This window comes from Scyliorhinus canicula, chromosome 18, assembly GCF_902713615.1.
Source record: "Scyliorhinus canicula chromosome 18, sScyCan1.1, whole genome shotgun sequence".
Taxonomy (NCBI): domain Eukaryota; kingdom Metazoa; phylum Chordata; class Chondrichthyes; order Carcharhiniformes; family Scyliorhinidae; genus Scyliorhinus; species Scyliorhinus canicula.
The window spans coordinates 74,409,066-74,425,477 of NC_052163.1; the positions used below are offsets into that span (position 1 = coordinate 74,409,066).

Sequence of the window (16,412 nt, forward strand, 5' to 3'; positions counted from 1 at the left end):
GAGTGCTCCGGTTTCCTCCCACAGTCCAAAGACGTGCAGGTTAGGTGGATTGGCCATGATAAATTGCCCTTCGTGACCAAAAAGGTTAAGAGGGGTTATTGGGTTACGGGGATAGGGTGGAGGTGGGGGCTTAAGTGGGCCGGTGCAGACTCGATGGGCCGAATGGCCTCCTTTTGCACTGTATGTTCTATGTGCAGGTTAGGTGGATTGGCCATGCTATATTGCCCCTTAATTGGGAAAAAGAATAATTGGGTGCTCTAAATTTCTATTTTTTTTTTAATTGGTTGCCAAATCACATGGCAACACAGGTTATCACTGCTGCCTCAGAGCACCAGGGACCTGGGTTCAATTCCGGCTTTGGGTGACTGTGTGGAGTTTGCGCGTTCTCCGTGGGTTTCCTCCAGGTGCTTTGGTTTCCTCCCACAGTCCAGAATTGTGCAGGTTAGGTGGAACGACAGGGTGGGGCAGGGGATTGGGCCTAGGTAGAGTGTTCTTTCAGAGGGTAGGTGCAGACTCGATGGGCCAAATGGCCTCCATCTACACCGTAGGGATTCTATGGATATCCATTTTGTATTCGTAATGGCACTGATGGTACTCTGTGATATGAAGGAATGAGTTATGTGAAAGAATGTGTAATGAATCCCCGGCTATGACCTGTCAACTGATGTTTTCATTGGATTGTCAGAGAACCTGAACCCAGTCGAGACCAGCAGCGCACTGTTAGTGATGGAAGCAAATGAAAAACTTTGTAAATTGTCTTTCAAATGCATGTTTCTTTATAACCAATTAAATCCTTTTGAAACGTGGTTACTATTGCAGTGTAGGAATCACAGTAGCCAACTTGTGCTCAGCAAGATGTCAACAAGTTATGTGATACCAGCTAGATCTGTTTTAGTGATATCTGTTGCTGGATACATTTTGGCCAGAGCATCCTGTTCTTGTTTGCAATAGTGACGAGGGATCTTTTGCACCCACCCAAGAGGGCAGAGAGAGCCTCAATGTAACATTGCATCCAAAGGTTGACACCCTGTGCCAATGCTCCGCCTGTACTGAACGGCAGTGCCTAAATTATGTGCTGAAGTTGAGTCAGAATTGACCATCACAGCCTTCTGATTAGAGAGGAAAGATGGCATTGAAGAGATTGTGACATCTATTGGGTTCCTGTATCTATTGAAATTTCATTCAAATAGTGTTAACTGAACAAAATTTGCCATTTTTGTTGCAATTTCTCCACATTCTCCCTCCCTTCAGTTATGACAAAGAGTCTATGGACTCAAAATGTCAACTGTGTTACTCTCCTGATAGATGCTGCCAGACCTGCTGAGTTTTTCAGGCATCCTCTGTTCTTGTTTCGGACTCTAGCAGCCGCAGTATTTTGCGTATTTTAGAACTAACGTGGGTGCTGATCAAGATCCAGGTTTACTGAGCCTGCCAGGATCGATCTGCCATGATTTTAATACTTTCCTAGACTTTGTTTGTTAAAGCTGAGATCTGAGTTATGTCTGAAGTCTGTTTTCACATTCCTTCTTTTTTGCTACTAGATGAACTTTGTATGAAGATATTCGAAAAGGGGTTTTCAGATCAGATGATCAATAGTCATAATACACTCCGCTTTCTAGACTGCTGCTCTGATACCATCTAGACCTCTTCCTGCTCTTCAACTCTACGTACTTCTGTCTTTTTAAACCTCCCTCCTTCTCTTCCTGGTCAAACAACTGAACAGTACTCGGAGAGATCTCTGTCAGCCCTTACTGGATAAGCCTCCCCTTTTAGATTTGGTTGTTCGGTAAGTTGTCTGTCTTTCCAAAACTACTATTCTCATCTGCTGCTCCTCCAACATAATGGTGCCTCGCTATTCTAATAAACACCTTCACAATACTTGCTTCTATTCTTGCAAACGTTGTGTATGTCGCTAGCAGGCCAGGATATGTGCCCATCCCTAATTGCCCTTGAACTGAGTGGCTTGCTAGGTGTCAATAGTAATTTCAGTCTGGCACTAGCTGTTCAACTAGAGATATCTCATTCCATTTCCCTGCTCTGTGTTCAACTAATTCCCTCTTAATGGCTGTGACTGATACATTTTCAATGTAAGGGAAGGAGGCAAAGAGCGGGTAACTATAGGCCGGTTAGCTTAACATCTATTGTTGGAAAAATCAATTGCTAAGGAAATAATAGCAAACATTTGGAAAATCTAATCCAGCAGTGTCTGCATGGCTTCATGAAAGGGAAATTGTGTCAACTCCTAACAGGTTTGGGAGTATAGATTCAATATCATACGGCCAGGTTGTAGATAATAGTTGGAGTGTGAATTTGTGGATTCGGGGCCAGACATTTTTTTAAAGTGATGCTCTAGGTTGTCTTGTTGTTTGTGCACGCAATCTTCAGGTTGGATTTTAAAATCTGCCGAGTCAAGAAATAAACTTTCACCAGTTGCTCCTTGCCCATTAATATGTCCTACGGTTGACGTTTATTGATGTAATACCATTTTGCTTTTGAGTTTTCTCTTCAAATCCCCTGTAATTAAACTGAGAAGGTGATGCAGTCGGAACTTTTTAAAGCCATGTTTTGACCTTGTGGAATAGAAACACTCACTAGATTGGGGCTCCTGGCAAACTCTCTGGCACACCTGGTGCACAACATTAGTCTTGCTGTTTTCTTGGCAATTGCAGCCTAAAATCCGATTACTCTGTGCTGCAGTTGTAACCCTGTTGTGCTACTTAATGCACAAAGTCTGGGAGACTGTTCAGCAGTGAGTTAGAGTAACCCACCACCTCTTGTGAGCTGGGCTTTAATCCACATCATTTTGGAAGGAAGGTGATGCGCCTTTCCCATGTGTTGGTTGGTTTGAGTGTATGTAAAATTAATTTGGGTTTGTTCATTATTGGGTCCAATCGACACTACATTGGCATTCTCACTCAGGCCTCCGCCTTTTGATGCTTGGGCTTGGAAAAAGTTTTAATGTGGGGGTGCTACAAGATTGGGGTCTGATGCCCGGAGAAGTTTACTCATTTAAATAATCATTGCTGTACCTGTCTCGGGGATATGTAAGTGTTGATATTGGGTCTTTTCCTTAGCATCATTATCCATCAGAGTCATTGAGCCATACAGCACAGAAACAGGCCCTTCAGCCCACCATGTCTATGTTGACCATTAAATACCAATCTATGCTACTCCCATTTACCAGCACTTGGTCCATAGCCTATGCCTTGGTCATTTAAGTGCTCATCCCGATGCTTCGTAAATGTTGGGAGAGTATCTGCCTCTACCACCCTCTCAGGCAGCACGTTCCGTATTTCCACCCCATTCTGGGTGGAAAAAACAAGGTCTCAGGTCCCCTCTAAACCACTTACTCCTCACATTAAACCTATGCCCTCTGATCTTTGACACCTCTGCCATGGGGGAAAGATTCTTGCGATCTACCCTATCCATGCCTCTCATAATTTTGTACACCTCAATCAGATCCCTCCTCAGTCTCCTCTGCTCCAGGGAAAACAAACCCAGCCAAGTCTTTCCTTGATGGAGTTAGATCGAACATATCACAGCCAAACACCTGGAAACTACGTACTTATCTGCAATCACAACACAATATCCTCTTCCTATAGTCTATAATATTGGATTTTTCAACCTTGTTTCTTGGGTCACCCTGAGATGGTGTTACTGCTTCAGTTTCTTGAACTGCACCATGTGCTTTTGATAAAAATGACGGACTGACTGGGACACTGTCTAACTCAGCCATATTGGTGCAAGATTTATGTCCTTTCCTAATGGACATTAATAGCTTTATGGCCAATTATGGATGCCAGCTTTTTATTTCCATTTTTTTTTTCTCAAAGCCTGGCAGGGTCTGAACTAACATGATCACTACTGTATCCATAATGATGTTTAAATTCTGCATCGAGGTGCTTGACAATAGAAAGTTGGAAGTCATGGCAAATATTTAATGAGTTAATTAACATACTGGGTGGGGGAGAAGGGATAATGAGAGATTTTCCAGCTGACTTATTCAATCTCTGTTAATAATCAGGGAGCTGGGATGAGGCACTTCTTGGAGGGGCTGAATTTCTCAAAGATGGACGGAGAGCTGGTAGCAGGGCTGGGGGCCCCGATCGGGGTGGAAGAGATAATGGAGGGTCTGAAGGCCATGTAGCCGGGTAAGGCCCCGGGTCCGGATGGGTACCCAGTGGAGTTTTATAAAAAGTTATCTGGGACATTGGGGCCAGTGTTGATGAGGATGTTCAATGAGGCAAGGGAAAGAGGGGTGTTGCCCCCAATTATGTCACGGGCAATAATTTCGCTGATTCTTAAGTGGGACAAGAACCCAGAGTTGTGTGGGTCCTAGAGGCTGATCTCTCTGTTAAATGTGGATGCCAAGTTGCTGGCCAAAATCTTGACTTCCAGGATTGTATTCCGGACTTCGTTGGGGAGGAACAGAGGGGTTTGTTAAGGGTAGGCAGTTGATGCCCAATGTGAGAAGGCTGTTAAATGTGATCATGACGCGCGCAGAAGGTAGGGAGGTGGAGGTAGCGATCGCAATGAATGCAGAAAAGGCTTTTGATCGGATAGAATGGGGCTATCTGTGGGAGATACTGGGACGGTTCGGATTTAGGCGGGGCTTTATAGACTGGGTCAGGTTGCTGTATCAGGCACCTGTGGCAAGGGTACGGACGAATAGGACAACATCAGACTATTTTAGACTGCACCGGGGGACGAGACAGGGGGGGTTCGAGCACAGGGTTTCACTATGCAGATGACCTGCTTCTGTATGTTTTGGACCCAATAGAGGGGATGGAAGAAATCTCTAAGGGAATTTGGCCGGTTTTCGGGGTATAAGCTTAATATGGGAAAGATGAGATGTTTGTGGTCCAGGCGAGGGGACAAGAGACACGACTGGGAGAGCTGCCGTTTAGGTTAGTAGAGGGAAGCTTTAGGTACCTCTGCATCCAAGTGGCGCGGGAATGGGACCAGCTGCATAAATTGAATCTGGCCCAGCTGGTTGACCAAATGAAGGACAATTTTCGGAGATGGGACGCGCTTCCTTTGTCACTGGCTGGGAGGGTGCAAACGGTGAAGATGACGGTCCTCCCGAGATTCCTATTTGTATTTCAGTGTTTCCCCATCTTTATTCCGCGGTCCTTTTTTAAGTGGGTCAACAGAGTGATCACGGGCTTCCTCGGGGCGGGCAAGACCCTGTGAGTAAGGAAGGTAATGCTTGAGCGGAGAGGGCGGGCTGGCGCTGCCAGATTTTTCCAACTATTACTGGGCGGCAAATATAGCCATAATCAGGAAGTGGGTAGTGGGGGAGGGGTCTGCATGGGTGTGTATGGAGGTGGCTTCATGTAAGGGCACCAGTTTGGGGGCGTTGGTAACTGCGCCTCTTCCCGCCAGCACGGTACTCCACCAGTCCAGTGGTGGTGGCGGCCCTGAGAGTTTGGGGCCAGTGGAGGCGGCATGTGGGGGCAGAGGGAGCATTGGTTTGGGCCCCAATCTGTGATAATCACCGGTTTGCCCTGGGGAGTATGGATGGGGGGTTCCGGTTATGGTGGAGAGCGGGGATTGAGAGGATGGGGGATATGTTCATAGAGGGGAGCTTTCCAAGTATGAGGGCGTTGGAGGAAAAGTTTGGGTTGGCGAGGGGAAACTAATTCAGGTATCTGCAGGTGCGGGACTTTCTTCGTAAACAGATGTCAACCTTCCCGCTCCTACCGCTAAGGGGGATTCAGGACAGGGTAGTTTCCAGAGGGTGGGTAGGAGAAGGGAGCGTCTCGGACATTTACAATGAACTTATAGGGTCAGAGGAGACGCAGACCGAGGAGCTGAAGCGCAAGTTGGAGGAGGCGCTGGGAAGAGAGATAGAGGATGGACTATGGGCAGACGCATTGAATAGAGTCAACGCATCCGCAACATGTGCCAGGCTCAGCCTGATACAATTTAAGGTTGTTTACGGGGCTCACATGACAGGGGCCCGGATGAGCAGATTTTTGGGTGGAAGACAGGTGTGCAAAATGTGTGGGAGGACTAGCGAACCATGTCCACATGTTCTGGACATGTCCGAAGCTTAGGGGATTTTGGCAGGGGTTTGTGGATGCCATGTCCACAGTGTTAAAAACAAGGATGGCACTGAGTCCAGGGGTGGCAATTTTCAGGGTGTCGGAAGACTCGGGAATTCAGGAGGAGAAAGAGACAGACGTTCTGGCCTTTGCTTCCCTGGTAGCCCGGAGACGGATACTATTTGCTTGGAGGGACTCAAAGCCCCCCGAAGTCGGAGACCTGGCTATCGGACATGGCTAGCTTTCTCTGCCTGGAGAAAATCAAGTTCGCCTTGAGAGGGGCACTGTAACGGTTCACCTGGAGGTGGCAGCCGTTCGTCGACTTCTTTGCGGGAAATTAATTGTCAGCAGACCGGGGGTGGGGGAGTAGTTTAGATTAGAGTAGGGGATCAATAAGGGTGGGACCTGGACAAGAGGTAAATAGCTTTTGCACTATGTTTATGGTTTCATGTACATTGTTTATTATGTTGTTGTTACTAGACCAAAAATACCTCAATAAAATGTTTATTAAAAAAAAATAATAATCAGGGAGCTGGAATGGCAGACTCTGGAATATGTAATCGGACAGAATTCTTCACTCCTGACCGTTTTTGTCAATTCTAACTTCCCTATGGACCAATGTTCTGTATGGCATTGCCAGTGTAAGGGGCCTTTGTGCTGGCGCGACAGATCTAAAGGAATGTTGACCCATTACTCCAAGTGTTCCTTGGAAAAGCGAGTATGGATTCTGCATCAGCTTTTTTTCTCCTGCTGAAGACTGCATGTTTATGATTGGCAATGAACATAACTTCACTCATACCCCCAAACTATTTCCTGCTGGATACAGCCTCTTCCTCCAGCCAACAGAGCTTTCCCTGCCCCGAAAGCTCCAGAAGCAAACTTTTCTTTCATTTACCCCCAATTGAAAATACCTACCTTTCAACCTCGGAGCCTGCACTGGAGGTACCTGTGCAGTCGGAACAGTCCAGCTTATTGAAAGGATGGTCAGACCTACATCGCAGTACTATGGTCAGCTACTTTTGTGTAAAAGACAGTCACGAAAACCTTTTAGCTCTCTATTTCTGTGTGCTGCTTCCCAGGATCATTGTGGGTGTAATGAGATCCGCTCTCCACAAGGCTGCAGTATTGAATCCTTCATCCAGCTCAAAACTGACACCAAACAGATCAGTAGCTTGATGGTCCATTTACTTCCGTCACAAACACTTCACCTGGGATGGTCCAGGTTCTGAAATTCACTGTGGGGGTAGGATGATTTAACATCGATTGAAGCTGTCTCTGCCCAAAGTGTAAAACATGCAAAGCACTGGGAATCTAACTGAGGTTTACATGTTGAATAATGCAGAACCAAGCGCGAGTACCAGGCTGCACTGTGGGCAACCTCCCAGGCATTAGAATCCCAATCTCCATATATTATCTGTTATGTCTTTGGTTCTCTTTGTAAATTGAATTCTCAAAGTGTGGACCATAGGATTGATGGGAGGATAATGGTGCGATAGTCTGAATGGAGGCTTGTCCGTGAGGCAAACAAATATTCAGCATAATGGCCATCTGCACCACTGGAACAATGGAGTACAGGTAATCCCTGAAACCCTTGTGCAAATGCTCTTGGACACCAACATCAATACCAATTAAACAATAACACTGAAGATTTAAAACTGGTTTTAATTTATTGCCATGTCTACCATCCATTATATGAATTGCTATGGTCCAGTGAGGCCAGGACTTGAACGAAGCAGTCCTTTTGTAAATCCAGATTCATTCAAGGCTGCCAAATAATAATGGCTTCAATCTGAATAAAAATTCAACCTTTTTGATTAACGTCAGAGAAACTTTGAGCTAGATGCTGCTCTTCCGCACCCCCAATTAAAGATCACCAAGGATGATGAGAAGGTCTTAAAGTGCACGTGAGACGATGGGCATACAGAGATTGCCCGAGCTGACTGGTCCTGTTGGGTTTTTGTTGTCACTGTAGGGAATTGATTCACACATTCCATGTCTTTCTCAGTATTGCTGACATGTTTTTTTTTCCTCTTTTGTAGAGCAAGTTACACGTGCAAAAGAAGAGAACATGGGTATGCACCAGGTCCTTGATCAAACTCTACAAGAACTCCACAACTTATAAAAAGAAAGCCTCAAGGAACGTAACTCCCAGTGACCATTGCCAGCTGACAGCTCGCGATTGAACATTCCAATGCCATTCTCTCCCTCGACGAGCAACTATCAACTCAATTCAGCCCAATTATTAAATGCCGACCAAAGTTTTTATTTTGTATTTGTAGTATTGTTATTGTGATAGTGGGCTCTTTCCTTTGCCTCCCTCACGCATTCACACCGTCTCTCTCCAGTAGAATAAGCACAATTCCCTGTATGTAAACTCTGAGACAAGAGCAGCTTCATCGTTGTTTTATTTTTGAAATTCTCGAGGTGGAGCCTGCACCTTGTGAAATGTGGTCTTGGTAATGGCCTTAATTACTGCCCTCCATGTATGTTTTTATTATGCTATTAACCTTTTGTAATCGCTTGTTTTGTTCCTCATTCAGTGGGTGATGTCATTTAGTAGATCCCGGATGGGTTTCCCAACCATTCCCATCGCCAGATCTTCAAACTTTTCAGTTCCTTTGTAACGAGAACACTGGGTGTTCTGCGGGCTGAGGCACGAAGATCTCTTCCATGTTCACTCCCCAGCCTTTGGGGATCAGGTTTCCTTCCTTCCTGGGAAAATCCAGGTTCCTTTGAGACGTCAATAAGCAGATTGAAGCGATGCCTTAACTTTTACGGCCTTTGTTTTCACTTAAATGTTTCCTTCCTGCCCCCACCAAATGTGACCATCACATGGAGTACGCAGAACTGTTCCTGGGAAATTGTGACGCTTTATCATTTGAAATCCATCATGTTTGCAGGTTGGGTGATGCCTCTTTTGACTGTTTATATTCTGTATGTTACTGTCGCACACTGGGCCCTTGTACTTATTGGGTGGAAGGGTATCCCATTACAAAAGAAGAAGCTGGAAGTTGATTTGGATTGGGGCTCCTCTCTTTCAACTAACTTGTTCGACATCCGTTTACAATGCCTTAAGGCCAGAAAAACAGACGCTTTTCTTAAACTTGTGATTTGTCAGCAAAAATAATTTGTGCTGTTATCATGGTCTGAGCTAGGTTACAATGAATTAATTCTTCCTCCCCATTTCCAAATACGTTTTTAAACTCCTAAGCTGCATAAAGACGCAAGCTTCCACATGTGTGGGCTGCTGAATTAATGAGGTGGAGAACTGTTCTGCATACCCAGTTCGACAGCTGTGCCTCTTAAGGAAACCACTTTCAAATGTGCAGCAGGTTAATATGATATTTCCATGGGCAAGTTTCTTTTACAAAAGGAAAGCCTGGAGTGCGAGTTCCAGTCGGACCATGCACAGGAACTCCAAACTCTTGCTCAGTGAGTCTCAAATTGAATCTGTGGAGTTGTACTGCACAAGTAGATTTACTCTAAATGTGTTTTGGTGAATTTTACGTTTTTAAAAAAATATTTTTATTCTCCTTTTTCTCCCGAATTTACACCCACCAACAATAAACAATAATCAGCAAAAAATCTGTCAATCCCCATAACAATCACAACGATCCCATCCTCCCACCAACCCCCAAACATCAGCCCGCATGTTTACATCGTGAATTTTACGTTTAAATGGATGGACCAGTCTGTGTTTGAGTTACTGCACCATTGCCTGCAGCTATGTTGAATGTCCTATTGGCCGAGTGCCAATCGCAGTCACCATAGTGACCATTGTATCACCTTGTTTAATGTACCATGGTTCGATTCTGGTTCCATTCCATTTAATTGGACCATCGGTTTGAATTTTTTTTTTTTTTTTTTTTTTGCTGCTCCAATCAATTGTGGTCTTTGTGATCAACTGTAGCCAAAACAAGTCATAAACTATTTTCCCCTCTCTACTGGTCTAGAAGTCCCCGCTCACCACCCCCCACGAGCTCCCCTGATTTGTAATGTTTTATACACATCGCATGCTCTAATGTTGGACATTCAACACAAAAAAAAAACACTTAGCATCAAAAATAGCACAGGAACTGGATTAAAAGGGAATGTATGTTTTTGATTTCTTTGCACATCCAATACCGTTGCCATGGGGAATTATGACTTGATCTGCCTTTGCACTGGTGATGTTGACCAATGAGCAAATAAAATGACTCACTGCTGAAGAAACGCCAGAGCTGCAAGCTTTTTGTCTGAATATTTCTTGGTCTGCTGGCCTTGGTCTGTCTCGGTTATTCCTGGGTGATACATATCCTGAACACTAACCATGCAGAACCCCAGCACTGAGGTGACACAGCGGGTTTAACTGGAAAGAGCAGGAGGCCTTTCAACATCTCCAATGTGCTCCACTATTCAATCAGATCATTGCTGATCTGTACCTTAACCAGCCATTTAAACACCACTCCTACAAGAGCGGGTCAGAGACTGGGAATTCTGCATCGAGTAACTCTTCTCCCACCTTCCCAGAGCCTGTCCACTATCTACAAGGCGCACATCAGGAGTGTGAGGGAATACTCTCCACATAGCTGGGTGAGTGCAGCTCCAACAACACTCAGCTCAATGGCACGCAGGACAAAGCAGCCTTTTGAATTGGCACCCCATTCATCACGATAAACATTCATTTTCTGCACCAGCATGGTAGCAGCAGTGTGTACCATCTACAAGGTGCACAGCAGGAAGTCATCAAGCCTTCTTAGACAGCACCTCCTCGCTCTCAATCTTCTCGAAAGACTAGGGCAGCGGATGTATGGGAACATCACCTTCAGGTCCCAGTCCCAAGTTGAACCAAATCCTGACTTCCATTCACCATCGCTTAGTCAAAATGCTGGAGCTCCTGCCCTAACAGCACTGTGGGTGTACCTACACCTCATGGCCTGCAACAGTTCCATAAGACAGCTCTCCAACACCTCAAGGGTGACTAGGTTTGGGCAATAAATGCTGGTCTAGCAAGCGACATCCACATGCTGTGAATGAATAAATTTTAAAATTTATAATCCTAATGTTATATATGTATATTCCCTGAAGGTGAAGGTGATCTCAGTTGCCTGAACACTGATTTACATTGAGTGATTAATTCCAATTAAGGAGATTAAATCATAGGGCGGCATTGAATGAATTCACAGGATCACATAAAAATAGAGTGTAGAAAGGGCCCATCAGCCCATCGAGTCTGCACGGCCACATGAAAGGCACCTAATCTGCCAATCCTAATCCCATTTGCCAGTACTTGGCCCATAGCCTTGAATGTTAAGATGTGCCAAGTGCTCATTCAGGTGCTTTTTAAAGGATGTGAGGTAACCCGCCTCCACCACCCTCCCAGGCAGTGCATTCCAGACCTTCACCACCCTCTGTGTAAAAAAGGTTTTGCTCAAATCCCCCAAACCTCCCACCCCTCACCTTGAACTTGTGTCCCGTTGTAACCGACCCTTCAACTAAGGGGAACAGCTGTTACTTATCCACCCTGTCCATGCCCCTCATAATCTTGTACACCTCCATCTGGTCGCCCCTCAGCCTTCTCTGCTCCAGTGAAAACAATCCAAGCTTATCCAACCTCTCTTCATAACTAGGCAACATCCTGGTGAATCACCTCTGAACTCACTCCAGTACAATCACATCCTTCCTATAATGTGGCGACCAGAATTGCACACAGTACTTCAGCTATGGCCTCACCAATGTTCTATACAACTCCAACATGACTTCCCTGCTTTTGTATTCCATGCCACGATTGATAAAGGCAAGTGACCCGTATGCCTTTTTCACCACCCTATACCTGCCCTTCTGCCTTCAGAGATCTATTTGCAGGACTTTGTTCCCCAGGACTTCATAGTGTGGTGACATTCATAAAATCTTTTTCACACAGAGGGTAGTGGGGATCTGGAACTCTGTGGTTGGTAGAGGCAGAAAGCCTCATCATATTTAGGAAGTACAGGAAAGTCCCTGTTATCCAGAATGCTCCAGGAATGGGATGTGCCAGTTAATCAAGTATACTGACTAACTGAGATGTGAACTGACTTCCAATTTACATTGATTGAGAAAGATCCAGAACAACCCCATGAATCGGGTGGCAGTACCATGGGGAGATGGTGCTGCCCGGGCTGAAACAGGAGTGAGGGTAGGCCAGTCGATGACCATTACTGGTGAGTCTGACTTCCCCAATCCCAAAGAATCACACCCAACCCAGAATCCAGTTGATAGAGTGCCCGAGAAGGAAAATGTTACTGTGCTTGGATATGGATGTGCAGTGCGGTAACCTACATTGCTGTGGACCATGAGCTGGAAAGCAGAACAAGCCTGGATACCTCTTCTCTGGCTGACATACATCCAGTGTATTCAATGTTCCATACATTTTCTATTTGTGAGATTCTCTGACCTTCCTGCGGCTTGTTTCTCGGCAACAGGAGGTGGCCCAATGGTGGGCCCACCATTGGCTGGCGACGGGATCTTCTCATCCCGCTGCTGTCAATGTGATTTCCCATCGAATCCACCCCATGCTGCTGGGAAACCCACAGTGCGAGTGCGCCATTAGCGGGTCCAGAAGATCCCACCAGCGTGAACAGCTGGAAGATCGTAGAATCATAGAATCCTTGCAGTGCAGAAGGAGGCCACCTGGCCCATCGGGTCTGCACCAACACTCTTAAAAAAACTAATTCACCCAATCTTTGAAGAGGTGATAGGGAAGGAGTGTTGCCACAAACTTTGGGGCAGGCACCAATTTCCCTGTTGCTAAAAAAAGATAAGGATCCGATGGAATGTGGGTCGTATAGGCCCATATCACTTCTGAATGTGGATGCAAAAGAATTGGCGAAGGTACTGGTGGGTAGGCTGGAGGCGTGCCTCCCGAAGGTGATCAGTGAAGATCAGACGGGGTTCATGAAAGGAAGGCAGCTCTTTTCAAACGTTAGGAGGGTTTTGAACATCGTTATGGCACCGGCAGAGGGGAAGGAAACAGAGGTGGTTGTGGCATTGGACGCTGAGAAGGCGTTTGACCGGGTAGAATGGGGGTAACTGATGGCAGTTCTGGAGCGATTTGGGATTGGGTCAAGATTTGTGAACTGGGTAAAGCTACTATATAAAGGAGCCGAGGGTGAGTGTCCGTACAAACAACATCAGCTCGAGATACTTTTCTCTCCACGGTGGGACTAGGCAGGGATGTCCTGTGTCCCCCCTGCTGGTTTGCACTCGCGCTTGAGCCATTGGCCATCGCATTAAGAAGTTCGCGGGTATGAAAAGGAATAGTGCGGGGGGGGGAGGTGGGGAATAGAGCATAGGGTGTCCTTATATGCCGATGACTAGCTGTTATATGTGTCGGAACCGAGTGTGTCGATAGGGGGAATATTGGAGCTGCTTCGAGTCTTTGGGTCTTTCTCGGGATACAAGCTAAATCGAGACGAGTATTTTGTGGTGTCTTGACCGGGGGGTGGGGGCAGGGGTGGGGGTGCTGCCATTCCCTAGGGCAGGGACTCACTTCAGGTACATCGGGCTGCAGATTGCCCGAGAGTGGGGGGGTGGGGGGGGTCCGCATGTACAGCATTTCTAGTTTGATGGGGAGAGTGAGAGCTGATCTGGCAAGGTGGGATGGTCTCCCTCTGTCACTGGTGGGTCGGGTACAGGTGGTTAAAATGAACGTGTTGCCAGGATTTCTGTTTATTTTTCAATGCCTGCCGATTTTCCTGCCAAAGGCTTTTTTCAGAGAGATTGAGGGAAGGATTACTTCCTTCATATGGCGGGGGGGGGGGGGAGGTGGCCAGAGTTAGGAAGGTGCTGCTACAGAGGGGAAGGCAGGCAGGGGGTTTGGGCCTCCCGAACCTGATGTATTACTACTGGGCGGCGAATATGGAGAAGGTGGGGGGCTGGGTCAGAGGGGTTGATTCCCAGTGGGTCAAAATGGAGGAGAGTTTGTGCAGGGGGTCGGGACTGAAAGCACTAGCAACAGCGCCACTCCCGATGGCCCCAGGGAAATACTCAGGAAGTCCGGTAATAATAGCTTCATTTAGAATTTGGAGGCAGTTTCACCAACACTTCAGGTTGGGGGCAGGGTCAAGGGAAATGCCGATGCGGGGGAACAGATTTGAGCCAGGGAAGTGGGATGGAAAATTCGGAAATGGGAGGAGAAGGAGATTAAGACAGGAAAAGATTTGTTTCTTAGGGGTCGGTTTGTATGATTGAAGGAGCTGGAAGCGAAGTATGGGCTGGAGCAGGGGGGAATGTTTAGAGATAGATAGAGAAATACAACACAGAACAGGCCCTTTAGATACATAGAACAGAACAGGCCCTTCGGCCCTCGATGTTGTGCCGAGCAATGATCACCCTACTTAAACCCACGTAACCCGTATCCCAACAATCCCCCCATTAACCTTACACTACGGGCAATTTAGAATGGCCAATCCACCTAACCCGCACATCTTTGGACTGTGGGAGGAAACCGGAGCACCCGGAGGAAACCCACGCACACACAGGGAGGACGTGCAGACTCCACACAGACAGTGACCCAGCCGGGAATCGAACCTGGGACCCTGGAGCTGTGAAGCATTGATGCTAACCACCATGCTACCGTGAGGCTTAAATGCATGTTTAGATGCATGTTCAGATACATGCAGGTTCGAGATTTTGCCAGAAAGGAGATACAGAGCTTCCCGGTGGAGCCGGCCTCTACATTGCTGGAGGAGGGGCTGACAACAGGGGGACTGGAGAAGGGGGTAGTGTCAGCGGTTTACGGAGTTATTTTGGAAGAAGAGAAGGCACCACTGGAAGGGATCAAAGCAAAGTGGGAGGAAGAGTTGGGAGAGGATATAGAGGAGGGGTTCTGGTGTGAGGTGCTCCGGAGAGTGAATGCCCCCACCTCGTGCGCGAGGTTGGGGCTGATACAGCTGAAGGCGGTATACAGAGCATACCTCACGAAGGCGAGGATGAGCCAATTCTTTGAAGGAGTGGAAGATGTGTGTGAACGTTGCGGGGGGGGGGGGGGGGGGGGGGGGGGGGAGGGGCGCTAATCACGTTCGTATGTTTTGGTCCTGTCCAAAGCTAGAGGATTACTGGAAGGAGGTTTTGAGGGTAATTTCTAAAGTGGAGCACGTGAAACTGGACCCGGGTCCATATTCGAGGTGTTGGACCAGCCAGGGTTGGAAACGGGTGCGGAGGCAGATGTTGTAGCCTTCACCTCGTTGATCGCCCGAAGGCGGATCCTGATGGGTTGGAGATCAACCTCTCCACCCTGTGCCCTTGTATGGCGAGGGGACCTGGGTGGAATTCTTGACTCTTTGAACTGAGGGGAGGGATGGAGGGATTCTACAATTCATGGGCAGTATTCATTATGCACTTTCAAGAATTGGATAACATCGAACATTAGTTGGGGCGGTGGGCAGCACGGTGGCACAGTGGTTAGCATTGATGCCTACGGCGCTGAGGACCTGGGTTCGAATCCCGGCCCTGGGTCACTGTTCGTGTGGAGTTTGCACATTCTCCCCGTGTCTGCGTGGGTTTCGCCCCCACAACCCAAAGATGTGCGGGTTAGGTGAATTGACCACGCTAAATTGCCCCTTAATTGGAAAAAATAATTGGGTACTCTAAATTTATAAAAAAAAACAAAACAATAAACAAAAAAAAACAAAAAAAAACATTAGTTGGGGCGGTTGGGGGGAGGGGGGCTGTGTGTATTAACGGTGACTATGGGTGATCCCTAAATTCCTTTTTGTCATTTGTTTGTGTGAACATGCGGGCTAATGTTTGGGGTTTGGTGGGAGGATGGGATCATTATTATTGATATGGGGATTGACATATTTGTTACTGATTATGTTTATTGTTGGTGGATGTAAATTTGGGAGAAAATGTGAAAAAGGAGGAGAACAAAGAAATATATATTTTTTTAATTCATCCAAGCTCACTCCCCCGCCCTATTCTATTAACCCCTTAATCTAACCTACACATCATTTAGGTCACTAAATGCAATTTAGCATGGTCAATCCACCTAACCTGCACATCTTCAGACTGTGGGAGGAAACTGGAGCACGGAAGGGTCCCAGGTTCTATTCCGGCTCGGGTCACTGTCAGTGTGGAGTCTGCACGTTGTCACCATATATGCATGGGTTTCCTCCGGGTGCTCCGGTTTCCTCCCCGAAAGACCTGCTGTTGGGTGAATTGGACATTCTGAATGCTCCCTCAGTGTACCTGAACAGGTGCCGGAGTGTGGTGATGAGGGGATTTTCACAGTAACTTCATTGCAGTGTTAATGTAAGCCTACTTGTGACAATAAATATTGTTATAATTATTTCCAGGTCTTGCTTCCTGAATGACCTTGCCAATCAATTGCCTATTAATCCCAGGTTT

At 46.7% G+C, this 16,412-nt stretch overlaps 1 protein-coding gene across 2 annotated transcripts in view; it reads left to right on the forward strand.

The window, feature by feature from the left end:
* LOC119953033 (tropomyosin alpha-1 chain) overlaps positions 1 to 10,259 on the forward strand; it is a 131,032-nt gene extending 120,773 nt beyond the window's left edge. For both annotated transcript variants that reach the window (XM_038776809.1, XM_038776812.1), the window contains one exon: positions 8,087 to 10,259. In XM_038776809.1, the coding sequence (XP_038632737.1) occupies positions 8,087 to 8,169 (83 nt within the window). In that variant the 3' untranslated portion in view covers positions 8,170 to 10,259. The remainder of the gene's footprint in view (positions 1 to 8,086) is intronic.
* The last annotated feature ends 6,153 nt before the right edge of the window (positions 10,260 to 16,412 follow it).